This window comes from Narcine bancroftii, chromosome 5 (assembly GCF_036971445.1).
Source record: "Narcine bancroftii isolate sNarBan1 chromosome 5, sNarBan1.hap1, whole genome shotgun sequence".
NCBI lineage: Eukaryota > Metazoa > Chordata > Chondrichthyes > Torpediniformes > Narcinidae > Narcine > Narcine bancroftii.
Window position 1 is genome coordinate 51,340,224 of NC_091473.1, and position 27,896 is coordinate 51,368,119.

The 27,896-nt window shown below is 42.9% G+C and overlaps 1 protein-coding gene across 14 annotated transcripts; it reads right to left on the bottom strand.

The window, feature by feature from the left end:
• Positions 1-211: 211 nt before the first annotated feature.
• Positions 212-25,973, bottom strand: gata2b (GATA binding protein 2b). 14 transcript variants are annotated; one of them, XM_069937410.1, is made up of 11 exons: positions 25,815-25,973; positions 23,843-23,948; positions 21,241-21,401; positions 20,269-20,435; positions 20,080-20,170; positions 18,393-18,630; positions 13,780-14,142; positions 12,669-13,271; positions 9,911-10,056; positions 7,797-7,922; positions 212-880 (listed from the first exon to the last, which is right to left on the bottom strand). In XM_069937410.1, exons 7-11 carry the CDS (start codon positions 14,015-14,017, stop codon positions 590-592), a joined length of 1,404 nt encoding a protein of 467 aa, XP_069793511.1. In that variant the 5' UTR covers positions 14,018-14,142; positions 18,393-18,630; positions 20,080-20,170; positions 20,269-20,435; positions 21,241-21,401; positions 23,843-23,948; positions 25,815-25,973; the 3' UTR covers positions 212-589. The 14 variants fall into 14 exon arrangements, with proteins under 14 accessions (XP_069793511.1, XP_069793509.1, XP_069793513.1 ...); XM_069937408.1 differs by having other exon boundaries at positions 18,393-18,656; XM_069937412.1 differs by lacking the exons at positions 20,080-20,170; positions 20,269-20,435; positions 21,241-21,401; positions 23,843-23,948; positions 25,815-25,973 and adding an exon at positions 19,229-19,318 and having other exon boundaries at positions 18,393-18,656.
• Positions 25,974-27,896: the final 1,923 nt, after the last annotated feature.

Below are 27,896 nucleotides of genomic sequence, written 5' to 3' on the forward strand. Positions count from 1 at the left end.
AACCTTTCTTCCCTTTGACCTTGATCCATCACCCTAGTGACAAAAGCCCAGAATTAGCACAAAACCTTCCATAAAATGAGATAAAATATCTGCACAACATGAAGTAACACAATTCAAATGAAAAGAAATATACTTCAAAGTTAAGTGGTTTTGCTTAATTTTTTTGAGTTTTTTTTTAAATCAAAGTAAGAAAGAAATCCAGCATAAGCTATTAAAGTTTTTGCAGTCCATTTATCCCAAGTTCTCGGATTTACAATATTCACATCACAGCAAGAACCCAAAGTTGTTTTGCAAGATTCTGGCATGGCTTCATCTCCATGTACCTTCCAATCTGAAGCAGAAAATACTAAGCCCAGATGAGCATTTCTGCTTCCTCGATGGAGATAAAATGCTTTGACTCATAAGTTTTGCAATGCCAACAGGACAGGATCTGGGGTACAGTCATGAAAAGTCCTCCAAAAGCCACACAGTCCGTCCTTGCTTTGAAAAAGATAATGGCCACAAAAAAACCTCTTGTACTTTTATTTTTAAATCCCTCTCTCATCTCTTGTCCATTTCTCTTCACCTTCTTGAGGAAGTTGCAATCCTCCTAGCCCATAGCAGTCACCATGCTGGAGGGGTGCGGGTGCCCAAATGATAGGCTGGACGATGGGTGGATGGGAGTGGGGGTGGGCAACATGTGGCTGGCATGGCTAAAGGGGGGCAGATGCCCCATGTGCTGCATGTGGCCCGCCAAGCTGAAGGAGGAGGCTTTGTCTTGCATACACTTGGACAGCTCCTCAAAACCATCTGACATCCTTTTGCTCTTCTTCGACTTGCTGGACATTTTCCTGTTGCGGGTCTGAATCCCTTCCTTCTTCATGGTCAAGGGCCTGTTGACCTGAAGACAACACACAGCAAGGAAATTAAAACATTTGCTCTATTATCTCTACCTTAGAGACATCAGTGGGGCATCCTTAATTACTACAACAGTGGGGGAAGGTGGGGGGGGGGGGGGGGAAGAGAGAGAGAGAATCCTATGCTGAGAATAAAGACCCAACCTGTCCAACCTCTTCAATTGACAGTCAATTATTTCCTTCCCTTGGGGAACCAGATAAAATTTCAGAATCAGGATATATTGTCATGAACAAGTCATAAATTTGATGTTTTATGGCAGCGTTGTAGTGCAAATATACATATTATAACCATCTTATTAATACTGCACGAAAAGTAAGTCAGTGTCTTTGGTTCATTGATTATTCAGGAATCCGATCGCAGTGGGGAAGAAGCTGTCCTTGTCTTGTGCCAGAGTCTCATCTATAGACTCCTGTACTTTTTCCCAGATAGTAGCAGAGTGAAGAGGGTCTTTGACAATGGAGGTTACTTTACAACCTATTAAACAATCTGGACGTTTCCCAGTCACCATTCCTAATACAGTTTATTGCTTTGATTTACTTGATTAACAATGTAAATATCTCAAATTTCAAAAGTTTAAAGTTTAGATTTATTGTCAGAGTACATACATGACATCACATACAACCCTGAGGTTCTTTTTCCTGCAGGCCAGGCAGAACTTTTGCTTATTAGTGGTGCAAAAAACTGATGTCATTCCTAACATAACATAACATAACAATTACAGCACGGAAACAGGCCATTAGGCCCTTCTAGTCCGCACCGAACCAAACACCCCTTTCTAGTCCCACCTCCCTGCACAATGCCCATAACCCTCCATCTTCTTCTCATCCATATACCTGTCCAACCTTTTCTTAAATAATACAATTGACTCCGCCGCCACTATTTTTCCCGGAAGCTCATTCCACACGGCTACCACTCTCTGAGTAAAGAAGTTCCCCCTCATGTTACCTCTAAACCTCTGCTCCTTAATTCTTAACTCATGTCCTCTTGTTTTAATCGTTCCTCCTCTTAACGGAAATAGTCTATCCACATCCACTCTGTCTATCCCTTTCATAATCTTAAATACTTCTATCAAATCCCCTCTCAACCTTCTACGCTCCAAAGAATAAAGACCTAATCTGTCCAATCTCTCCCTATACTCTAGATGCTTAAACCCAGGTAACATTCTGGTAAACCTTCTCTGCACTCTCTCCACTCTGTTTATATCCTTCCTATAATTAGGCGACCAGAACTGCACACAGAGCTCCAAATTAGGCCGCACCAATGTCTTATACCATCTCAACATCACCTCCCAACTCCTATATTCCATGCAATGATTGATAAAGGCCAGCGTACTAAAAGCCTTCTTCACCACCCTATTCACGTGAGTTTCTACCTTCAGGGAACGATGTACCATTACTCCTAAATCTTTCTGCTCTTCTGTATTCCTCAATGCTCTCCCATTTATCACGTATGTCCTATTCTGATTCTTCTTACCAAAATGAAGCAACCTCACACTTATCAGCATTAAATTCCATCTGCCATTTTTCATCCCACTTTTCTAAGCAGCCCAAATCCCTCTGCAATCCTTGAAAACCTTCTTCATTATCCACTATTCCACCTATCTTAGTATCGTCTGCATATTTACTAATCCAATTCACCACCCCATCATCTAGATCATTAATGTATATAACGAACAACAATGGGCCCAATACAGATCCTTGAGTCACACCACTGGTCACCGGCCTCCAACTTGACAGACAATTATCCACTACCACTCTCTGGCCTCTCCCTTTCAGCCAATGTTCAATCCATTTGACTATCTCAAAATTTATACCTAAAGACTGCACCTTCCTAACTAACCTTCCATGTGGTACCTTATCGAAGGTCTTACTGAAGTCCATATAGACAACATCCACTGCGCTACCCTCATCCACATTCCTAGTCACCTCTTCAAAAAATTCAATCAGATTGGTCAAACATGACCTTCCTCCCACAAATCCATGTTGAGTGCTCCTGATCAGACCCTGTCTATCCAGATGTTTATAAGTACTATCTCTAAGAATTTTCTCCATTAATTTACCTACCACAGACGTCAAACTTACAGGCCGATAGTTGCCAGGCTTCCTCCTTGAACCCTTTTTAAATAACGGAACCACATGCGCAATGCGCCAATCCTCCGGCACTATCCCCATATCTAATGACATTTGGAAAATTACCGCCAGAGCCTCTGCTATTTCCTCCTTCACTTCTCTCAATGTCCTGGGGAAGATCCCGTCTGGTCCCGGAGACTTATCCACCTTTATATTCTTCAAAAGCCCTAAAACTACACCTTTTGTAATCTCTATATTCCCCATATTTACCCAATTTGCTTTTTTTATCTCACATCTCCCAATATCCTTCTCCTTAGTGAATACCGAAGAAAAGAAACTGTTCAATATCTCCCCCATTTCTCTAGGCTCCACACACAGTTTTCCGCTCTGATTTTCTAAGGGACCAATTTTGTCTCTAGCTTTCCTCTTACCATTAACATATTTGTAGAACTCTTTTGGATTAGTTTTCACCCTGCTTGCCATAGTTTCCTCGTACCTTCTTTTAGCTTTCCTAATTCCTCTCTTAAGATTCCTCTTACATTCAATGTATCTTTCAAACATCTCCTTAACTCCATGCTTCTTATATCTAATGTACACCTCCCTTTTTCTTCGAACCAAGTTTCCAATATTCCTTGAAAACCATGGCTCTCTCAAACCTTTTGCCCCTCCTTTTAACCTAACAGGAACATAAAGCTTTTGCACTCTCAAAATCTGATCTTTAAAAGACTATGATGTAAAATATCGTATACAAAATATGAAGGGTATAGATCAAGTAAATGCAAGCAGGCATTTTTCCACTGGGCAATTTGATACAAGAACTAGAGGAAATGAATTAAAGGTGAAATGTTTCAAGGGGGAATTTCTTCATGCAGAGTGGTGAGAGTGTAGAACAAGCTGCCAGCTGAAATGGTGAATGCAGGCTCAATTTTGACATTTAAATAAGATTGAGATAGGCAGAGTAATAATTAAGCATAAACTAAATGGGCCAAGGGCCTGTTTCCTTGCTGTAGTGTTCTCTGGTTTAAAGTACAGAACCACTAAAATCCTTATTTCCTGCAGCCACACCAGTACAGAAGATATACCAACTACAATTACCATAATTTACTCATTCTCCAAATCCCGAAAGATTACGAATACCGTCTCTCAATCTCTCTGCACAAATCAATTCCCACCCATCCTAAAGTCACCAGAGCATCTCTCTCTTCCTATCCGGTCCTTTCCTTTTACAGAATGTGGTCACAAATACAAACCCTGTAAACTGGAGACTGGGTATAAATTAGCAGATGGAAATTTTGGTTGAAAACTTTAGCACCCCACCTGCTCGGCTAAGGTGTTCAGAACTCTGCCTTCTAGGTTACAACATCGCTGGGTGAGAATATAACACCAATGTACAGAATCCCAATTCTCCATAGTATCAAGTTACAAATCCTGCATTTGCAAATTTGTGCCCAAGATGGCAGTGCCTGTGTTCGGTAGTGGCCACAAGAGTTTGCAGACTATATGGGAGCAGCAGACTGGTGCAGGGCACCAGAAACAGGGATAACACTTCCTCCAACACCACCCCCCCCCCCCCCCCCACCGCTGAGAAGCAGAGGAGATGTTCCTACAGGACAGTGAGCACACCAGAAGACCAGCGAGGGTCTCAGATACTGAGGGCCCCACAAAGACTGCAGGCGACTTGTGGTCTGGGGGCCTGCACTGGCTGCGAGCTACTGGAGACTGAGTAAATAAGAACCAGTTATTGGAATTGGGATTCAAGAGGGTGCTGAGGGCAAAAAGGGTTCTCACCGTGGCCCTGTCAATACTTGTCTGTCAGATATTTATCCTTTCAAATGCTACTTTTGAATCTGCCCTCAAAAATCTTCCTACCTGTGAATTCTATCCCCAACCACTTGCTGTGTGAAAAATGTCCTCATGCTGCCAACCTCCTAAAATTGGGCAGGACTCCATGTTATGTGCTTTGGGAAGACAGTGTCCAAAAGAATGCTACAGCCTTTCTTCAGATGACACAGCCCCACCACCGCTACAGCAGATCTGAATATCTGGTCATCCCACTCTCACCCTCTCCCCTCATCTTTTCATATCAAGGGAGCGAGTTGGGGGAACTTAACCAGACACCTCATTGCGAGTCAGTGACTCTGGGTCAGCACATGAAACAACTGTGATCAATTATAATACTCCCTTTTTGTCCTATAGCCAGCATTATTTTCTGAACACAGACTGCAGATGCTGGAACCTTGAGTGTGTGACACTTTTACCCTGGGGAAAAATTCCGACTGTCCACCCTATCCCTTTTCCACTGGTAGCCCAGTTAATTGGTTGTGCAGTGTTCTAGGATATGAAGCCCTTTGTGCTGTTTCCACTGGCCAACCTTAACTGGGACACTAACTGCTTTTTTACTGAACACAACTCATCCCCAGGGATTGGAGTGTTCTACCTTCAACTGGAAATGGGTGACTTTCTGCTGTCCCTTTTCCACTGGTTTTGTCAACAAACGCCAGGGATATGAGTAGGGGTAGAGGTGGTTAATCCCTGGCGTGAAATTACATCATTTGACAGTGTTCCTTCTCCACTGGACCAGTTAATTCCTGGGACAGAATGCCAGTGGAAGTGGGGCTAATAATACAGTAACCATGGACTGCTCCAACATCACAGAAAGGACTGTCTGCATTATTGTAACCCCATCTTTTTCCTTTCTTGCACTGTAACTGAATATTTATTATCCATCTTTTGTACATTATCTCTTTTTAATCTACTGTATACTATTTCAATTTTTTTTTACAAAGTACTTGTTCAGCTGCAGCAAGTAAAAATTTCAGAACATATGTACATTGTATAATGTGTATGACAATAAACTCATTATCACCATCAATGATGCTCATGATTTTATACACATCTATTAGATCTCTCTTTGGCCTCCGAAGCTCCAGAGCAAATAACCCAAATTTCTCCAATCACTGCCCATAACTCATACCCTCTAATCCAGGCAACATCCTGGTAAATCTCTCCTGCACCCTTTCCAAAGTTTCCAGATCGCCACATCCTTCCTGTAATGAGGCAACCAGAATTGCACACAGTATTGCAAGTGCAGCCTAACCAAAGTGCTGCAACATGACCTTAAATGAGTTCTGCTGTTCAGTTTAGTGATTGTATAGAATTTTACAGCACAGAAATCCCCCGTCAGCTTCACTTCATCTTCACTGACCATCTATGTTATTCCCATTTGCCCACACAAGACCTATATTCCTCAACTCCTTTCTTAAATATTTCCGTCCAAACTCCTAAACATCGTGACTGCATCTGCCTCCCCTACCTGTCAGATATTCACTACTACCCTCTGTGTGAAAAATTTTTCCTGTCACCTTCAGCCTATTCCCTCTAGTTCTAGACTCCCCTGAGAAGACTACTTTGGTTGCCTCTCACCCTTCGGGAGGAAACCGGAGCACCTGAAGGAAACCCACACAGACATAGGGAGAATGTACAAACTTCTTACAGACAGCAGAGGATCCGATCGCTGGTGCTGTAACAGTTTGCACTAAGTTAACCGTGGCACCCTGTTATGTTGGGACAATTGGTCCATATCTATGACTTTGGATAACTGGGTGTCAACAAGGGGGAAAAAAGCAGAGAGAAAACTGTTAAGAGTTCACAAATCGAGCAAGTAATTGTTTTGGCATCGTCTTTGAAACATGCAATTCTTTAGAAATTACACACTTATCCAATCACAACTACAGATAGACTCCAACTTATGATATTTCAGTTACGTTAATCAGAATCCATTTTGAATAAAGTCGTGGTCTACATAATTGCTTTTCCTTCTCTGAAAGAAATGCTTCCATCCAATCAGCGCATGCAGATCACTTCCCAATCATGCTTTGTTGGACCCAACTCAGTCTTTTTAAAAAGGTGAATTGGAACACACATTGCTGTCACTGGGGAGGGAGATTGAAGTGGGAGAGAGAGTGCTGGGAATCTGCACATGCGTTCCAAATCACAACATAGGTTGCAAAGCGGCGCCACTGCCCTAGTTACCAGGTGCCATCTTGGGCTCCCAGCAGGAGCAGGGACATCGAAGTCCCAACTGCTACTGGGAGACCAAAGTCCCTGCTGCCACCAGGAGGTTCCTGACAGATCAGGGACATCAGCCTGCCAGCAAGCATGGCTCATAAAACTACCTATACAGGTCGGCACTGACTTATGACAATTTCACCTTACCACGTGAGTCATGGAACCAAACCCTATCACAAATAGGGGTCTACCTGTATTTTACTTCCTATGGTTCTTTCATGTAAACTGGAGCTATGGAATAAGTCAATTCAATTTGACGTTTGGAACAATGGAAAGCAAAATCAGCCTTTAAAACTCAGAGGTAGATTTTTAATTTGATTTCCAAAATATACTATAACATTTAATTTAAAAGTTGATCATTTTGAGAGAGACTGTTAGTAGAGTTAGGTATGTCACTTCTTATGTATACATTTAATTATATTTTATGGCATTTAATCTGGTAATTTAAGTTTTGTTTCTGTTTATTTGAACCACTTCTTGAGTGTGTGTGTGTGAGAGATTTTAATTACACTTACTTGCTGGGAGCAAACAATTACATTGGGTGGGGCATCAAAGAATGGAAGTCTGCATAATCATTTCTCCAGGGCCTCACATTTACATCAAGTTTGAAAGTCGAGTTTCATTTTAAATATCAAAACCAAACACAATGCAAGGACTGCTAAGACTGTTAATTTTCCCCTCTGTGTACACTGTAAACTGGTCTCATATTTTCCACAGCCCATTAAAAATTGCGTGGTCCCTTTGAAGGGAGGGGATACTCACGTTGTGCAGTTTGAAGTAAAGGCCACAGGCATTACACACCGGGTCCCCGTTGGCATTTCGCCTCCATAAAGTAGTGGTTGTAGTCTGACAATTAGCACAGGATGTCCCAGCTCTCCTGGCCGCTGACTGGTTGAGAAGAAAACGTAGGGATTTAGTTGGAACCGCCAGTGAGGTTTGTACAACAGAGCACGGAGCTGCACCAACATTTAATCGCGATCTTAATCTACCGGTGGCCCAGATCCCACTTGAATCTAATGTTCTATAAATCGGGGCTGCAGTGGGTGAAAGGTTTCCCAGAAGGAAGGGCTCTTTATTGGTCATCCTGCTGAATAATTGACAAACATAACGAAATTTGAAGCGGTCACAACACTAATAAAACGGTCCCGCGTCCTGCCTTCTGAATAGCAAGATACATTGGGATAAGAGGGAGCAATAACATGGGTGGGTGGGTAAAGAAATTATCAAAGTGGATGTCACAAATCGACTGCCTGAGACAGCTATTTGTGGCCGGAACGTTGGGAAAGAAAATGCCGTGAAGGTTCACCCAGTCTTCCAACGAACGTCTTAAAAAGGTGCGCCCCGCAAGAAAGCAGTTGCATTATTTTCGTATATAAATTAAACCCACCCCACGAAACTTAAATTTAAGCCCGCGACCGTTTGGAACGTTAAAGTGCAGCCATCTCAGGCGACGCAGAGCATTTATTTCAAATCCCCCGACTTGGGACGAAAAGGAAATCATTTGCGAAGCAGACTATTGAAGGCTATGGGGCTGTGCAAATAAATTGCATTTCAAGAGCTACATTTTCCTCTCCCTCGCTGATCAGGGCAGGATTTTGGACAGCATTGCTCCAGAGAAACGAAGAGCCTCTCGTTCTCATTGCTGACAAAACACGCGAGCCCAGTTCCTTATCTTTAGCGAACAGACATCCGGCTGGGAACCTGCTCTCAGTGTGTATAAAGGCTATTTAAAACCACCCAAACGAAAGTGCAAAATATTGCCGATTACCACAAAGAAAACTGTTTTTCTTTTACAAATATATATATATGCACACACTGCAATGGACAAATCCAGACACATTTATCCCGTCTCACTGTGAGAAAATAAATACAGAACAAAAACACTAAATTAAAGCTGCTTCTTTTTTCACCTTCCTGGATCAAATGTGTGCCCTTTATTAACAAGTCACGACAAAAAAAATACTAGAAATCCCTCCTCTATTTCTATTATTCCTGTGAGAGTTAACATTTACCCTCTATTTTCAATTCTAACATTAATTAGCAGCGAATTCTATTTTAAATGGTTTAAATTGGTGGCTATTTTGGAAACAGATTTTGGAATCCAGATTTACTTTATTTTAAAATGAATTGGCTAATGTGTATATTGAGTGGAATATAGCCCACTCCAAAACTCATTGGAAAGATGTCCTTACATCAGCCAATGTAAATAATATTTAAACTATATTATTCTCCATTTTTGCACACATTGTTCATTGTGGTGAAATATGTAAAAAGCATTAGCCATCTGTTTTGGCAATGTTTTGTCTCTGATGCAGATTTTAATTATAGCTACACACAACCTTACTCATATTCAAATTTAGATTATGCATAAGCACCAAATATGCATACCTTGAGGCACAGGAATACATTACACAGAGCACAGAATTGTTTTAAAAAACTGCAGATGCTGGTATCTGGAGCAAACAGTGAGATGCTGGAGGGACTCAGCAGGTCAGGCAGCATCAGTGGTCAAAGCAACCATGCAAAGACCATTGGGCCCATGGATATGACCTAACCCTCCAGCTTCTCATTGTTTATACAAAGCACATATGCCTGAGTATATTCTTCAGGGTGAATGCACATTTGAGACTCAAATATGCAATGCATTCACTAATCAAGTATTAGCTGTAAACTCATCTGTACACAATTCCCCAACAACATGGTCACATCTCTCACACTGCCCTCTAATCTCTTCCCCCCCCCCCCCCTCCACCCCCATGCTCACAGACACAAGGGCACACACAGAGTCCCTATCTCCCCACGCATTTACATCGCTGGGTCGATAGAAACAAGGTCAGACCTGAGATCGCGACCATTATCCCATTGGAGAGACTTACCAATCTTCTTTTGGGCTTAATGAGGGGTCTGTTCTGCCCGTTCATTTTGTGGTACAGCCCACAGGCATTACACAGGTAGTGTCCCGTGCCGTCCCTCCTCCATAACGGAGTGGAGGTCGCTCCACAGTTCACACACTCCCGACCCTCTGAAACCAAGACAGAAAAATAATAGGACCATGATCCGATAGACCAGATAGAAATTATAGGATCAATTAACACTGATGAAATAGCGAAAACAAGTTGATTAACCCGTTGGAGTTAGTTTGATTTATTTTGGGGATTAACGCTAACCAATCTACACAATGGTCAATAGGAAACGTCAATGCTCTGTGAGCAAAGAGAAACTGGGGTACTCTGGCAGCTTTTTGTAGATATATGGTTAGTCAAGTTTCGGGTTGGAACCATTTATCGCTAATTTCCTGTTTAAAATGGTCGCAAATGTGCACAGAGAATGCCCACAGGCAGCGTCTGGGGAGACAATTCCCCCCAACCTCCCCCCCAGTCGTTCACGACTCTGCTCTCCTTGATCTCACCCCCGCAAATGTTTTCCCAGTCTTAACTTCCCATTAATTTTTCGCTTCTTATAAATTCCACCCAACCGTCCGATTTAGAGATCCACGCGTCGGATTCAATTGGACAATAAAATACATACAATCATTTTTTGGAAGGGGGAGATTTCTAACAATTCAATAAGGTAGCAAGTTATTTAGGCGGTGTGAGACAGATAAGAATGGGCATCTGCTTGATGCGGAGACAGAGTGGGCCACACAGCGACAATTCCTTTTGTTAAACCGAATAGTTAAATCATTTCAAAGTATTCCAATAAAACAACATTTTAATGCAATTATTTACAAACTCATCTGAAACTGATTTCAGCAATTTAATGATTGACGTACTTGTAACCCAAAACAACTTTGTAAAAGTTCCGTCTACCCTTCCTCCTCCACAGAAGAGAATTCAAGTAAGCGCTGCAGAAATCAACACAAAGATTTCGCAACGATTATTTATGGTAACGGGGAACCTGAGATAGCATTGAAACTCCGAAACGCCGAGCAATCTTCAACAACACAGTCTTGGAAGAATAATGTACTATTTGCATAACAGGTTTAGTTTGTATGAAGTAAAAACAATACTGGAGAAACTCAGCGAGTCGTTTGTATGAAATGGTGTCTTTAAGAGTTGCCCCGCACTGAATGTAGACAGGATGCAACTCTGTGCCCTGTCGTTCCTTGATTAGGAGTCTTAAGCTTTTTAATATAACTTAGCCATCTTTAAATTGTTGCATTTCAGAACACATTCACTTCCCAATCTCAAAATAAATGACAACTTAATACAATTCCCCCTCAAAACAGCAGGGAATTTTTTTTTTCTGTTTTTAAAGAGTTTTGTTTGGATAAACTTTTCAGCTCAACTTAATAAAATACTTTGCAGATGCTTCGCAGACTCGACACTGTCTTGCTAATGCGAATATATTTGAACCATTCCCTCGCTCGCTACAATTAGACTGGTGGGTGAATTTGAAGCACAGGATAAATGAAATATTTTGTATAGCAGCATTTGTGATCGACTTTTAACGGCGAAAACGTGGCCACAATTAGATCTGCTGTGTTGATAACTAAGTCTTTTAAGCACAAAACATTCATTTGAATTTCACTCCACAAAGCACAAGAGCGAACCAATATCCCGATAATTAAAACCAATCTCGCTTTTTCTTTAAACAGTTGGTGGATTAAGATGATCGAAAAGCTTTAACTCACGGATACCAGTTAAATCAACGCATTGACGAGCTAAACGCATTCTCAAAACCTACCAATATTTTTGAATATATCTGTATAAAATTAAGTACAGAGAGTAAACATTCTTTTTCAAGCATATGCTGAAAATGTGTTAGCTCCCAAGGGTGAATGTTAACCTGCCAATAAAGAAAGTCGGCGAACATTCTGCATTTGCTAGTGTGCCCTGGGAGGGAGCGTAGGGCAGTTTTTGCAGAATGAATGTGTGGCACTCAGTTGAGAGCGAAGGCCCAGGGTCCTAGTAGGGACTCACTTTGGGGCCTGGTGGTGTCGGGGAGAGGCGAGTAGGAGAGAACGCGACTTGATCAAGGTACAGGGACACGGGGAGGATGAGAGGTTGGCAATGACTGGGTGTTTCCGATTTCTCCACCCCTGTCTTATCTTCTTGCTCCGAAAACTTTTTTTTAATCAAATGTCCATGTGTTGGACGCGAACATTTTAAAGGGGTCGGGAACGCAATGATGGAACAAGAATGACAATTTCTTGAGATAAATTAATCCTTGGGCTAATTTTATTTTTTGACGACCACAATTAAATTCTTGGAATATTCAAAACAAGGTACAGGCTACATTTGTAGAATTAATAAAATTTTTCTTGCTTTTCTCTATTCAGCCCATTTGGAAATGTAAATATATCAAATTTATTTTTATTTAAATATCAATCTAATTTTTTTTCCCCCCAGAAAATACTATTTTGGCTTGTTCCGTCGCACAAACTTCCAAATTAATTCTAAACAAATCGATTTTAGGGAAACAATTTAATCTGGAGTCGTACTTTATCCAAAACAAAATAAAAGGGTCGATTAATAGCGGGGTTGGAAAACTACCTGACTGAGTGTAACAGAAAGAAGACAAGTAAAGCTCATTGCAAGATTAAACCGTGACAGTGGGCAGGACATTTGAAACGAAGTTTATTTTAAGATATAATCTGATTTGATATTTTTATTTAAAAGTTTAGATGCTTACCGGCACACGAGCGTGCTTTGCTCCTGGATTTGGGTGTGAAATTAGTGGAGGCGCCTGCCAGGAGCCCGCTGGGATGGAAGAGGCTGCTGCTGCATTCATGAACCCCATGCATATAGGAAGGGTAAGTGGGAATAGGGTGGTGAGCGCTGCTCCCGAGCGATGGTATAGTACTCCTAGTACATTCCAGTTTCATACTTTCTGCCAAAGATACATGATACTTAATGGATTCCTTATCATCTTGCCGACCTGCTGTTGCTGCCGACGTTACCGCCGCCGAGTTGGTCGGGGAGACCGAGCTGTGGGCACCCAGATCCGGCGACACGTCCTTGGGTGGGGTGGGTGGGAAGGTGAAGAGGTGGTGTGAGTTAGGATGCGCCGCCGCGGCCGCCGCCGCCGCCAGAGTGGTGGCCGAGGTGCTGCCGGAGTAGACGCTGAGACTGCTCGGCCCGCCGGGGTGGAGTGGTCCTTTGGTGAACGGGTTGACAGTCCAGGCTGCGGCATTGTGGTGGTGATGAGCCGAGAGCGCTTTGCCGCTCTCCAGCCAGGAGATGGTGGGGCTGTGCAGGAGATGCGGCCCACAAACTTGGCCGCCACTTAAGCGGGCTGCAAACAATTTATGAGACATGCTTTTTAATAACTCGGCGTGATCCAAGAAAAGGGTTAATTAGCAAATATTTCCTTCCCTTTCCGACGCAACGTGAGACTCGCAAAAAGTTAACCAACTTCCAAACGGGGAGGGAGAGAGCTGATACATGGGGTCTCTTTTTTCACCCCAACCTTTCAGGACACCTCGATTAACAATATCTAAAGCCACGTTTTCGCAAAGATTTGATTTCATATCCGGGAAATGCTCGTTTTTTTTTCCGTCACCTTTCCCCCCCCCTCCCTTTCTCTCCCCCCGCCACCCGAGTGAAAAGGCAATGGGGTAAAGGGGGGGGGGGGGGGGTGTTGACAAAATCCGTCCACGTTTCTTCCCTTTTCATTAAAAAAAATAATGAGGAAGTAGACACCTTGCAGTAGAAGCTACAAGGCGCGCTCACTCAGTCCTTGACAGCGCGGAGGAATTGCGCATCTCTGGGGTGGGGTTGTTGGGGACACCCGAGACACTCACCGTGCGCCTGGCGGTAGGAGACGGTGGCCCGGGCATGAGGAGAGTTGCTGTAGTAGGGAGACACTGGGTTTCCTTGCCCGTCGAGGTGATTGAAAAACACATCGACCTCATCCGGCGGCAGAAGTTGTGTGGGCTCCATGTAATTGTGAGACAGGCTTGGATGATGAGACTCCGGGTGCTGGCCGTTCAGTACGGCGTGGTGGGATACCCAACGTGGCTGGTCGGTAGCGATTTCCATAACGATTTTAAGAGTGACCCCAGCCGTTGAACGTTCGGCCACCAATACTGGACCTTCGTCTTCCGCGAGAGTCCGACAAAAGGGCGGTCGTTCAGCCGTCCAAAGCTACAGCGCCCGTGTCACACCTGTAACGCCAGCACACAGCATTGGTTAAAGAATTGAATTTCTTTCCTAAATCCGAATTGGAGCATAGTCTGCACCGGAAGAAAGAGGATTGCGAAGAGCCCGTCCCTTAGCGCTCTAGAAACATGAACTGGAGCGAAACAATCGAAGGAACAATATATACACATATAAATTACTCACAAGTTTCATTTAAAAAAAGTTTGATCACGAACAGTTACCAAGTTCCAGAGATAAGGCATTTATTTTGATTAGTTTAAAACAGATGGGTTCCATTTGTCTTGCGCGACCCAACAGAAAAGGGGAGGGGGGTGGACAATGCCTCTAGAGTGTGCCGATCGCTGATGTTGGTAAAAATGCAAAGCCTCAATGACTTTCGTATTACTAAAACCATGCCATGTCTCACTGGCGCCAGCCAGCCTCACACTGTTCAGTAGACATGAACAGTGCGTCGCGTTCACTAATAACCGCAAGCAGCCAATGAGAGCGCTGGAGCCCAGGCCTCAACTCAGAACCCCATTGGCTCTCTCTCTCAAGACACACAAATACATAATCAATTTATTTACAACTTGTTAATTTACCAAAATCTTCCACTCGCTCCGTAAAAAAAATCACATTTGCTTTTAACAGGCAATGGAATCCGACTTTTTTTAAAAAAAAGACTTTGTTTTTCGGTCAGAACGTAAACAGTCGAGGTTTTCGAGTACTCAGTGGCGGGGGGGCAACAGGACAATAGATTTCGTTTGTAAATTACCCCCCAAAAGAAGATCCCTTCAGGAAAGAGCGACCACCGGACTGTAAAAGCTGAATCTTCATAATATATAGATTTTGAATTCTCGCCCAGGCACTTTTTGTTATTTGTTTGCACGTCTGGTTTCATCCTGATTATATTTGGCAGGTTGAATCGAGTTGTTTGTCGCACACTTTGAAAGGACGGAGCTGCTCCTTGGACCCCGAGGCTCCTATTGTCCCTTTCGCCCTACTCAATTGGGGAGCTTTGAATTTTAATTTGGGGGGAAGAGTGTGCATTCGGCCGCTGTGTAATTGGCGAGTGGCAGCCCGGCGTTCGCGTTCTCCTTCCAACAGTTACAACCCCAGCCACACTGACGCCGAGGCCCTGACGTCACCTCAAAGTTAACCAGGAAATGAAGTTCTCTTCCTCCCTCCCCCCCCCCCCTCAATTTCCCAACCCCCTCCTTCCCCCAAAACAGGTCAGATCCATAGAGAGAAAGGGTCTCATTTTAAGGTTGCGCGATCTGTACCTGCACGATAACTGAGCGGTTTGTTTCGTGGGCTTTAGAGCTGAGCAACAGGCCTCATCTCCAGTCTACTGGCAAGGTTGGGTTCGGAACTAACGCACGGTTAAACTATTACTCAATTGAAAGTGTGCACCTTATTCTAATTAAAAACAATCCGCCGAGTTATCTCCCACCGCCCAACTTTAATCTGCTTGACTGACGGATGGGAGCCTGATGAGAAAGGAGCCAACGCTCGTGATCGCAGTCGGTACCCAAACCAAGCGCGAAAACAGTCCGTTATTATTAATGACTGTTTCGCTTCCGTCGGAACGTTATTCTTTTATAGGGACCGCTATTCCCCAATTCCCCCCCCACACCCAATGAATCGGTGTGTGAGGGAGTTCGGGGATCCGCAACGCGTGCATTTTGGTCCATTACACCTGGCTTCAGTCGGGTGAACACTGTCCCGATGTTGTTTAAAGGGGCCGGCGGGCGTTCCGGGGGCTCGTTCGTTTATTCAGCATAAAACTGTTTTTCTATGCAGTATGTTACGGCTTCCCCAATAGGCGCCGTTCATGAAAACACCACGTTATTTTTTTAAAAAGGGGGAGTTTTTTTTAATGAATGGGTTAAGGGTTAAACTGCATTAAGATCCACCTACACACCCAGTTCTGTAGATTCATCCATACTCGGTTCCGTTTCTTTTCGCCGTGTTTCTATCCCAGTCTGAGCGAGTGGATGACGTTGAGTTCATGAGTTGTCTATCCTCCGAAGTGTATTGCGGGGGGGAATTACCCCGTCTCGGCCAGATGACCAGGCCGAGCTCCTTTCCCCCTTTATGAACGTAATGTCGTCTTCAATGAAGGGTCTCAGCCCGAAATGTTGACTACCCCTTTCCACCGGTGGATGCTGTTGAGTTCCTCCAGCAATACTTTATTTTTGATCAGGATAAGTTTGTCGGAGGAAGTAAATGCTCCCCTGGACCAAGTCGGCGGGACATGGCATTGGCCAGTGGCAGTGATCTGAGACCACGCTGCTTGAACAGGCAGTGGGAGCCCATTCAACAGGAACTTTCGGCGGGAACGTCGTGAAAGAGAAGAAAGTCTTTTGGGGGCTGCGGGGAATGGAGAGGAAGCGGGGTTCATTGTACAGTGCATCGAATGGTCTACACCTGCCGTCAGGGTGGTCGATTTTGATTCCTCGATCATAAGCACGAAGCGAAATCGGGACGTCCAGAATATAAAATACTAAACAAAGGCAAACATCTCCAAATAACCTGGCGGAACCCCCATTAATGGTACAGGAAATAGAGAGAGGGATACTCGTTCAATTTTTTAAAAAAAATTCTGGTTGGAGAGAGAGAATGGGGAGGGCACAGTTTTCCTACATTGACGGGTTCCCGGTTTGTCGGTGTCTTTAGCTCGATCTGCCCTTGTTTTCAATTCCGAATATATTCCCTGGTGTTTTGTTAATCGCCAATATGCGTAGTTTTCGCCTGGAGAGCAGAGATAAATCACGAGCCCTGATCCATCTTCCTTGTAAACCCTGGAATAACTTATGTCAAGATAAGCTCCCTAAATCCACAAAACTTCCCAAATGCAGACTAGTTAGTTATTCATTGAGGCACTGCTCCCTCTCAACCCCACACCCCACCCCACCACCACCACCACCACCACATGTATCCTTGCCGAAAATGTTATGCAACTGCCCCAAAGTCATTTGATTTTAATAGCGTCGCTGTTTATTTTTCTGGATCGCGCAGAGAACGCGAACTTCAAGATTAATTTCAAGCCTATTTCACGCTGATTTCTACAGTGGTTAAAAGTCGGGGGTGATCTGACGGGCAAGTGGGGGACAGGAAAAGGGACGTCTATCGAAACAAGTGCGAGTAGGAAGTCGAAAGGGGTTATGGATTATAGAATGTCAGACCTGATCACCTCGCCGTGACCTGCAGCATTTGTGGAAAAAAGCTTGAGGCTTATTTCTCTAACACACCCACCCCCACTGGCGTCCCCACCCTTTTCTTAAACCAAACCCAACCTTGTGCAACAAGGTCTGTGGCTGATTGCCAATCATAAATGCCCAGGGAATTGTTTGGCTCTCTCCACGCAACCCTCTCCTTCACTCCATTCTCTCCCACGCGCTTCTCCCGAGCCTGGAAGAAATTGATCACGAAAGAAGGATTTAATATGTCCTACCCATCGTTGTCAGTTTTCTAAACATCTATCGTCCACCCGTCCTCGTCATATTCATGTCAATTGCTGGTAACTATCATCTCACAATATGCAGATCTTACGGTTCACACAATTTTAATTTATAGCAAAGTAAACCAGGATTAGAATGGTCGTTTTTTAAACCTCCAATTGAAACAGAAACAAATTAAACAAGGGTTGCAAGCAGAGCGAAAATGTCGAGGTGGGCATGTCCCCAAGTACAAAACTGCTTTGGAAGAGTTAGTTACTTAAATTTTGAAAGAGTCTTGGGTTAAAAATCCCCTGAAGCCAACTTTAGTACAAGCCTCGCAGTCGACAACTTTGAAACTCTGTTATGTTAACCAGTAACAAGGTCATTTATCGGTATCAAAACCAATGCAGTGTAAACTTCAATTATAATCAACTGATTGACTGCAAAGTCGCCAAATGTTATTCAAATGCATTCTGCCGCACATATAGCTTAGAATTTTATTCATTAAATATTCACAATGCATGTATCTTGTTGAGATTTTTTTTGCTCTTTTACTCGGTTGCTGGGAGGGAAATGTTCACAACGATGAGAGAATGGTAATTCCGCGTTGAAGTTTTGAAGTTTAGAGTTATTACTTGGGGATGTAATTAGCAGAATTATCCACAATCTCGACCTTTGGATCTACTCTGAGCCCAAATTATTAGTAAATGGTGTGAAAATCTAGCCCTCTCCCCCTCCGCCTTCTCAACAGCTTCATTTATAAAAGAGCCAGAATCTCCCGTTCGCGGAGGTGGGGGGGGGGGGGGGGGGGGAAGATTCAACCAAGTACTGACCTTTTCTGCTGAAGATGCCGGGAGCCGAACTGATGCGGACTGTGATTCTCCGAGGCGACCGCAACTGTGGTGTTGGAGCTGCGCACACAGCGAACTCCGCCCAGGGTCTGGAGTGTTTAAGGAACTGGCCCTAGCCCTGTTGCGGCTCCTCACTCAGCTCGGCCAATGAACTGATGATTCAGGTAACCAAAATTGAGACACGTAGGAGTCTGCTCAGAATCAGCTCTTCCGGGTTAGCCTGAAGTCAGAAACACACATCCAGACCTTCAGGTAAAACGAACATGCAAGGAAGAGTTAGTCTCCCACCTCCCTGAAGCTTTCCACAAAGAACACATATGTACAATATATCAATTTAGTTTACAAACAATACACGAATTCTATACAATTTACCTACAATGCATGCATTGTGATAATAACATTTATATTGTAAAAATCTCCTGTCTTCCCAGTGCGCGAAACTCAGCATCAAACTAGTCTAATGGTCCCAACGCCCGTCGAAGGTACTTGTGATGTAAACCATTCAAATAAAACATGAGACTAGTCCATCCCCGATAACATCCACAATGAAAGGAATTCAACGTGTTTCATATAAATAGCCGGAATATATTAAGGTGCGTTGACACAGACTGAGGCAGCTAAACACAGAATTGTATATAAAGATATGCAGTCACACACAGTCTTTCAAATCACTTACATGTTCACACGTGTACCTTGCATTTGAGAGACAAAGAATTATACTTTAAGAATATTAGAGAGATGCGAAATTACATTGCTTATTATTTACTATGAAAGGTTATGAATTTCCTCCGTAGAACAGAAATATTACATCCATCTACCGTCTCCTTGCTGCCTGCATCTCTCCAACACAAGTACCGTTGGGGAAGCCGCCGGTGCGTCTTTCGCTAGATTAAAATGTGAATTACAGTGAGGCGCTGATGTATCATTTATGACGTTTGCCATGTCACATTTTAATGAAATAAAAACACCGCGAAAAGGTCCAATTTGGTAGAGGAGAGATGAGATTGGCATATCCAGGATCCAATGTTTTATTAGAACAGGAAAAACATCGAAAAGGGGGAGAAATAAACGGTTTATTCAAACGTTTTATCCAAGATAGATACCAAGTAATTTTCTCCAGAGACATATTGTGAGTACATAACCTAATTATGATGTTGTTTAATTTAAAATATAAAATAACCCGCCCATGTCTCCGGACTCAGTAATATGATTATAATCTATTTCAATATTCAGCATATTTTCAGGACACGTTGAAATTTCCTAATGCTTCTCTAGAATATAAGTTGTGGGGTTTTGTGTCGCTGGTCTGTTTCCCCCACGCAACACCCTGCTCTGTCTCAAAGGTCATCCTTTTCTGCGCTTCTCTTTTGAGATTGAACGTGGAATTTTAATTTTTTTTTTGGTTCTTTGCATGGTCTCACTTGCGAGGGGCCGAGGGTTATTCATCAGTGGGGGAGTTTAAGGGATCTCTGGATCCGAGTACAACTTGTCAAGCTGTGTTACTTCACAGTTGTATGGCGTTTTATTCCAGCTATTCATTAAATATTCTTCTCCGCAAACCCCGAACGACCGCAGAGCAAATATTTCAGTTCCCTTGCAAAATTAACTCCATCGTTCGCCACGGACGAGAGTTTTTGCAGAGTACATTTATTAAAATATTCTATATTACCTTCATGGAGAAAGGGGGCGATTGAGGCAGTGTTCTTGAAAGCAACTTTTAAAACGCTCCTGCCACCGCTTTCTTTCATTATTAAATGCCCCTGAAAAAAAATTATTTGATTTATATTGGAAAAAATGCAAATAGTAAACTTGGCAAACCAGTATTAACCTTGTGCTAAGGCGGTGTTTGGTCCCCTACCGATTTTTAAGCTCTTGTCTGTGAATATTATTTAAATCTGTTTCCACCGGGAGCGCGTTGTGGAGGCGACGCCGAGCAGCGCAGAATTACATGGCCTTAAACGGCGTTTCTTCCATTGTGAAAACTGTTCTTGGCTTTTGTTTCAGGCGCTGACAATCGCCAGCGATCTTACATATTAAAAGAGGAGAAAAAACGGGATCAGATTGCAACAAAAGCTTGATCATTTTCAACCGCATAGTGGAGGGGGGGGGGGGGGGGGAGGTGGTGGTGTGAGACAGAAACTTGTGTTTGTTTAAAATGCAAAGCTGTTTAAATCTGGAGCACGAGACTGGGAACCGAACTTGCTCGGAGGAGCAGGTGCACGTCGCACAGACTCCTTGCCCAGCCAAAGACGAAAGTAACATCCATATATATTATATATATAGATAGATATAGTTATATATCTTTCTATTATATATAGATATATATACACATATAGCCTTTCTTTAGTAAAGCCTCCCTTCCCCGTTCTACAATATCGGGTCAAACAGATTAAGCTCGATAACCCGTTTTTTAAAAGATTGTAAATTAAAACTCCGTAAAGTGCCTTGATTTTAAACTTTAAAATTCACTCAACCAGGCAAATTGCCCGAGTTTGAGGTTGCATTTAAATTATTTCTTGTAAAGTTGAATTAATATGTGTACACACACGGTACACACACACACACACACACACACACAGAATATGTATATACACGCGCGCGTGCGCGCACACACACACTCTATATAGGTGTGCGTGTTTAATGTGTATATATGGTAAATAAAATGTAGCAATGACTGAGAAATCCAAGCACAAAACCCACGACAACGTCCCACACGCGGCGCTGTAAATAGCTTCTTCCACTCACAATCCATTTACTAAAACACACACACACCTAACGCCGAAAAAAAATCACCAAATTTCGAACAAAATATGTCAATGCAACCACTTGCCTTTGCATGGGTGAATGTCACAATAATCGGATGAAACACCAATCCAGTGAGCTGGTCCTGTCAATATCAAAGCTTGAAAATGAACCTTTCCAAACACGTTTGGCATCTGTTTTGTATTTAGTTTCCTCTTTTGAAATCTGTTTTAATTTCTAGGAGCTTTGCTATAGTTTGAGGCAATTGTGAACAAACGGGATATATTTTAACATAGAATTTGTATTTCGATATTTAATGTCATTATATGATTTTATAAAAAGAAACCCGTAAGAAGAATAAACGAAGGTCGATAAACAATCAGAAATAAATAAAATAACATTGTATTATCTTTGTTTTCTTTGTGCTTCTCTGTTTACTGGGTATAGGCAGTGTATAAGAAACTGACTGTGTTCTGTATAAATTCCCGTTTATCGATATTTATGATGTAACTGTAGGTTTTAATTTCGAAAAGTTTCTCTATGTGAGGGTAATGATGCATGGATATATTTTAATCCAGGTCTTTCGTTATCTTAAATCAGATTGTGCCCTCGGCAGGGTTTCTGTGCACTCCGATTTCTAACTTCCCAGGCCGTCAGTGTCACTAATTATCAGACCCTGGATTAAAACCATGCTCCCACCCCAAACCGTCCACAGCACCGGCGGCAGCTGAAGCGGAGGACAACCAGTGCTGCAGGACAGTTACCCTTACCCCTCCGCCGATAAACACGGGGCACTGGAACACCACACCCCACCTTTGCCTGACTGTTTGTGTGTGTGTGTGATGGGGAGAGATGGACAGGAGAGCGAGAAATGGAGACACCGTGTGTCTAAGAGAGATTGTGTTTGTGTGATTTTCTCTTTCATTCTCCCCAGTGACTTTTCTCCTCTTTCTCAATCCCTCTATTTCTCTCCTACATCTCCATATCCACCCCTCTCTCCGTCTGCGACTCTGTCTCCACATAACTCCGTCTTTCCATCTTTGTATCTCTCTCGCTCTGTCTCTGATTCTCTGTCTCCATCTATATATCCATATTTCTACCCTACTCCCCCGCACCCACACCGTCCCACAGTTGGTGACCGCCAATGGAGCAGGGAAAGACTGACAATTGAATCCAAGACGTGCGAATAAATCCTGGCAATAATTCGAAACTCCAGTTCACGGGATGTCTAGCTCTCTCTCTTCACCACCACTGGCTCTCCCCTCTCTCTTTCTCCCCCCTCTCTCTCTCTTTCTCTAGCTTTCCCCCTCTCTCCCCTCTTCCCCCTCCATCTGTCTCCCTTTCGCTCTCTCTTTCTCTCTCCTACTCTATCCCCTCCCTCTCTCTCTCCCTCCCCTCTCTCTCCACCAATCTCCCTCCTCTCTCTTTCCCTCCCTCTCTTCCTCTCTCCCGTACGTTATTCAGCGATGGTATTTATTTAACCAGTCATTAAGCCCCGAGCCCAGGTCTGGCCCTGGATTTTACCTCTTGCTGCTAACTGCATCTTATACACCTTTTGCTCCATTCCACTCACTCTCTCCCACTTGATGGAAACAAAATACTAAAAGTGAAGGTTCGCGCCGACCGTTCAAAAATCAGCACCTCAAAGAAAAACTCACCGTCGGATACAACAGAGTAAACAACAAATAAAGCTGGTCAGTTCAAAGCACATCCCCCTATGCAAACGTGCACATAGTAAATACACAAGTCCACCACTAATAACCGCCTTGTGTGCAGACGTGTGACTGCGCGTGTACACAGGTCTGACCACGTGGACGTAGGCCTGTGCACGTGTATACACAGGCATGTGCAAGAGGCTCCGTTGAGTCTGCATCCAGTTGTGCACCATAGTAATGAATATATCATCTCGTCTGACTGGAAAGTGTATACATGTTGTTTAAATATCTAGTTCATATTGTAGAATAATCCAGATCTGTGCAATTTATTTGGATTAATCTGACACATATCCCTAGAATAATGCAATTATATGCAAATATATGTATAGGGATATTATCATCAACTAAAATTGCGTTGTATGTGCAATTATTTATCGCTAATAACACAGGTACATAAATATCTATAAACTATGCACATATGTATCACTTATGAGTCGTTACATTATGTCTGTATGTAGCAAAATATACAAATAACGAATGTAAGTGCATTGCATTTATACTAGGCATATTACTCATGACTACTCTCAACTGATTAACAAGTGGACAACATTTCGTTGTATTTAAATGTTTACATAGGGTTCTGCGTCTTCAGAATCTGTGGCGATATGTATTAAACCCAATAATATTGGGTTTATATTGTGCGAGCGAGATAGATAGCGACAGAGAGGAAGATGGATGATTTAACACGGAGATGGTCTCCTCCGGATTATTCACGGGCTCCCTGGAAAGTTTAAACATGAATTTCTCTGCGACTCGTTTATATGGAAATTAAAGTCTAGAACTAGGCAGGGGAACGGGGTCGAAAATACTTGGTACTCCAGTTAGAACAGTAGCACAGAATTGGAATTTTACTAAATAACGGTACTAACTTCATCGTAAGAAAGAATTATAAAATAAATATTAATCGCAAATCAGGGACAAGAATTAGTTATAAACCCCCTTTTTGTAGCGCTATAATTCTTGTCTTCCTCAGACCTCGTTTAGAGAGAATGTTGCTTGATGTTTTGGGTGATTAGAGTTATCAGTAACTCCCAGTCACAAACCCATCGCCCGGAGAACAGGACTTTAATTAATCTTACATCTGGAAAAAAAGGAAAGATCTTGTGATTAATACGGAGCGGCGGGAAAAATAATTAAAATGAGCGGACACCGAGATCCCAGCATGTCCGAGATCTCACCCTCCGATTTCCAGTTGATATAATTTACGGATTTGATATTGTGTGGTTTTTTTTTAAATTTAAAATAAATACTCAAAATCTGACACCGAATTGTTAAATTAAAGGTTTCCATCGATTGCGAGTTCTATTTTCACACACAACACAGGAACGATGTTGTTTAGATCCAAACATCATCTTTTGAAATAATTGTTACTAACAGAATTGTTTTTAATTTATAGTGAGGAATCAGTGGCAAACGTTTAGGTAAAATATCCTCATTCAGACCTTTCCACACATGTCTCGTGTTAGAATAGCAAACACCAAGACTACTACATTTTTTTCTGGATTGAAAACAAGCGTAGCCCTCTACATCTCCACAACCAACACATCTATTGTTCTATTTAAGTGTTTATTTGTCACAAAATAACGAGTACGGTTCTTCTGCGAGAAGTCTGACAGGTACAACACGACGTGGTCTGACGACATCCCCCCCCCCCCCTCCCTTAGGTAATCAGCGACTGTTACTTGAAACTTGAAGGAATTAAATGTATATTTTATGGAAGTGTAATTACGTCAACAGCACCAATAATTTCGTGTTTACACAGCACACATCTTGCTTTCGCTTTTAATAAGATACAGGATATTTATGAGGCTAGTTTTATACCTAAATACATTCACACGCGACGCCCTCTTATTAACCCAGAGCGAATTTTCATCTCCAGAAAACTAATCTTTTCCTTATTTTTTTATTGAGAGAGAATAGAGAACACCTTATCTCGTGTCTGAATGAGATTGGATGGGTGAAGTACCCAGAACTGATCACCATCTCTCAAAACTAAATTGGTTATAAAATGATGAAGGGAGGGAGAGGTAGCGGGGGGAGTGCCTTCTTATCTCGCTCGGCCACATAATCAAGGGCTCAGTTTGCTCATCTGTGTTTCCCTTGGTAACCACCTCTGTATCTAAACGCATCACCCAAGCACCGGGGTCGGTCATTGAGTCGCTACAGGTAACCTCGCCGGCGCTTGTTAACACGTTATAACTAAATTCCTGCAGAAAATAAATGCAGGAATATATTTGTGGATCAAAATTCATTCCGGCAGTTATGGTGTGTGTTTTGCTTCGTCTTAAATTCAACTCTGTCCAAAAGTAAACAGGTTTTTTTTAAAAATAAGCAAATTAATTGTGTTCTCTGTTTGTCTGTATCTCTCTCTTGGAAAATACGGTTGAAAAATCACAGCTCTCATTTAAATAATCATCCCCTTCCATCTCTTCCCGCGCTAGGGTGGGGTTTTAAAATATTTAAACTAAATTCTACATTGTTCCCTCCTGCGTGGAAATGATTGTTGGCGCGCCCTTGTTCTCAAAAGAGCGACCATTGAACCTCAGTACCTGTGTTGCGAAATATTTGAAACCTCTCTCTCTCACTTACGAACATATTTCGATCGCAGCTGCACCCGTCTGAAAAATTGGTTCTGCAAATTCTCGTGGAATTAAACTGTATAGCCATCCTTTCTCCCTCTCTCTTTTCCACTATGTTCCTCACTCTCATTTCTCTTTCATTCGCGCCGACCCCGACAATTTTGCACAAGAGTATGGTTACGGTTAAATGCACGGATACATTCTATAGAGGTTTCTAAAACGGTCCATCAAATCCATAGATCCTTATATCGTCAACAATGTAATCCGTATTACTAATCGTAACTCCGTTTAGATATTAGCCTTGGAATTATCACTACATAATCTAAATTATCTGTAATTTTAATAGATAATAGTTAAACGTTACTCACAACATATATGGTCTTTCAAGTTCGCATCTGCAGATTCCAGCGGCCTCCTTATAAAGTCAGGTGAGATTCAAGAACAAAAATGCCCTTTGAAAAATCGATACCTGGATGAGGGGAAGAGGCTTGGGGGGATTGGAGCCAGCTAGCCTTCAGCAGAATACCTGCTATCAAACACTGACCGAGGCTTAATATTAATGTTCCGTGTTGCCTCGAGCGAGGCGTCAGAAAGAAGGATGGGTTTAATTCGGACCCAACAGAGCTATATTACGTCGCACCAGTCTCTCTGTTAACCGAACTCTTCCATTTATCCGCGACTTTCCTATGACACAGGCTCGCATTTTGGGAAGTTAAATTTGAAATGTTAAATATTTGTGTATTTCCTGCTTCGATACCTCAAAGCAAAACTGTCCACAATTGATCAGATCCCGCAGTTACCGTGAGTGGTCTTACCCATTCCACCTGAAGGTCATCGTATCCGTGTCCCCGATTATCTGTGCTCACATCTACTCCTCTATGTTCATTATCCTGAACGAATAATTAATTCGTCTTTTTCTAAAGGTCAATGCAATGTCATTTCAGCGGAATAAATAATATCGGCCCAATGCGGAGGGTGGTGGGGGGGAGTTTCCCTGGTCAGGGAAATCAGATCTCTCCGGGTCATAGTCTCGGAGCGAAGGCTATCCCGTTCGGGAGCGAGGCGTGGAAATGTTTTCCTCACAAACGCTGACGAACCTTTGGAATTTTCGGGTTGCTGCATTAATACCAAATACAAATGGATTGCAGTCTGGAGAGCCAAGGAAACAAGGGATTGCAGGAAAATTGACAGGGGTAGAAAACCAGCCATGATCTTGATAAATGGTGGGATACCCATCGGAGCAGAATGGCCTCCTTCTCCCATTCCACAGGTTACAATGTAAATGAGGACACAGCACAACCAACCCCTGAGCCCAGAGTCAACACTGAGAAAGTCGGGGGACTCAAAAGGTCAGACAGCATCAGTGGAGAAAGATGGTCAGTCAGCGTTTTGGGTCTATACCCATTTTAAATTCTAGTCTTTACTGAGGGTCTCGACCTGTAATATTGTCTGACCATTTCGCTCGCGGAATGTTTCCCAACCCCACGAGTCCAACCATCTTCTCTTTGTTCTTCCAGCATCCCAACATTTTCAGTTGCTGAGCTTTTTTCTTGATCTACACTGACAATTCTCAAGGACCTCTGCTTTTTCCTCCAGTGGGAGCTCTACAAAACCCCCTCCCACTGCTCCTGCTCCTTGAAAGAAGCCATGATCAAAATGAATGGCAGTGTAGGCTTGAAGGGCCAAATGGCCTACTCCTACACCTATTTTCTATATTTTCCTACTGAGACCCCCATCTCTATGATCAAGTTCTCACCAAGACTGGCTACTACCGCTCCATTTTGTTTCCTATTGTCTTCACCACAACATCTTCAATTCCAGGCCTCCTAGAAGCTCCCAGCAAGAATATTCATTCAGAGTATCCGCAAAGTGTACCTACCGACACCAAACATTGACTCACCATTTCCCTCCGTGGATGCTGCCTGACCCGCTGAGAACCTCTAGTTTCTTTTTGTACAAGATTCCAGAAGTTGCCGTTCTTGTCTTCAGAGAGCGTGATGGATTAACCTCAGTCAGAGTAATTTAACCCCCATTTGGTGGCAACACTCCACTCAGAGCTGCAATAAGCACCTCCTGGTATCTTGCAGACACATTCTTCTTAGACATTCTCTAGGGCTGGAGGAGTACGCCCTGAACTGAGGGATGAGGTCAACAAGGGACTCATGGACTGTGCTGCAGAGGTGACAAATGGAGGTGGGTGTGGGTAGCTTGAGGTGATGCATTTCTTCCACCATTTGAGACAAAGATACCTTAGGTTTTTAATAGAAGTATATACGATTATATGAGAGGCATAGATAGCATGGACAGCCACCACCACTTTCCAAGGGCAGCAATACCAAGTACAAGAGAACAACTATTTAAGCTGAGTGGAAGAAAGTTTAAGGGAGACATCAGAGAAAGTTTTTTTTTACACAGTGTGTGGTGGGTGCCTGGAAGACTTTGCTGGGATG

What these genes read in the sequence shown, in the direction of transcription:
- gata2b (XM_069937410.1), bottom strand. Translation starts at nt 14,017, where the DNA reads ATGGAAATCGCTACCGACCAGCCACGTTGGGTATCCCACCACGCCGTA. An exon ending in TTAAGCCCAAAAGAAGATTG is followed by an intron (nt 7,923 to 9,910) that starts GTAAGTCTCTCC and finishes CTTCTCAACCAG; the next exon opens with TCAGCGGCCAGGAGAGCTGG. An exon ending in TTTACTTCAAACTGCACAAC is followed by an intron (nt 881 to 7,796) that starts GTGAGTATCCCC and finishes TGTTGTCTTCAG; the next exon opens with GTCAACAGGCCCTTGACCAT.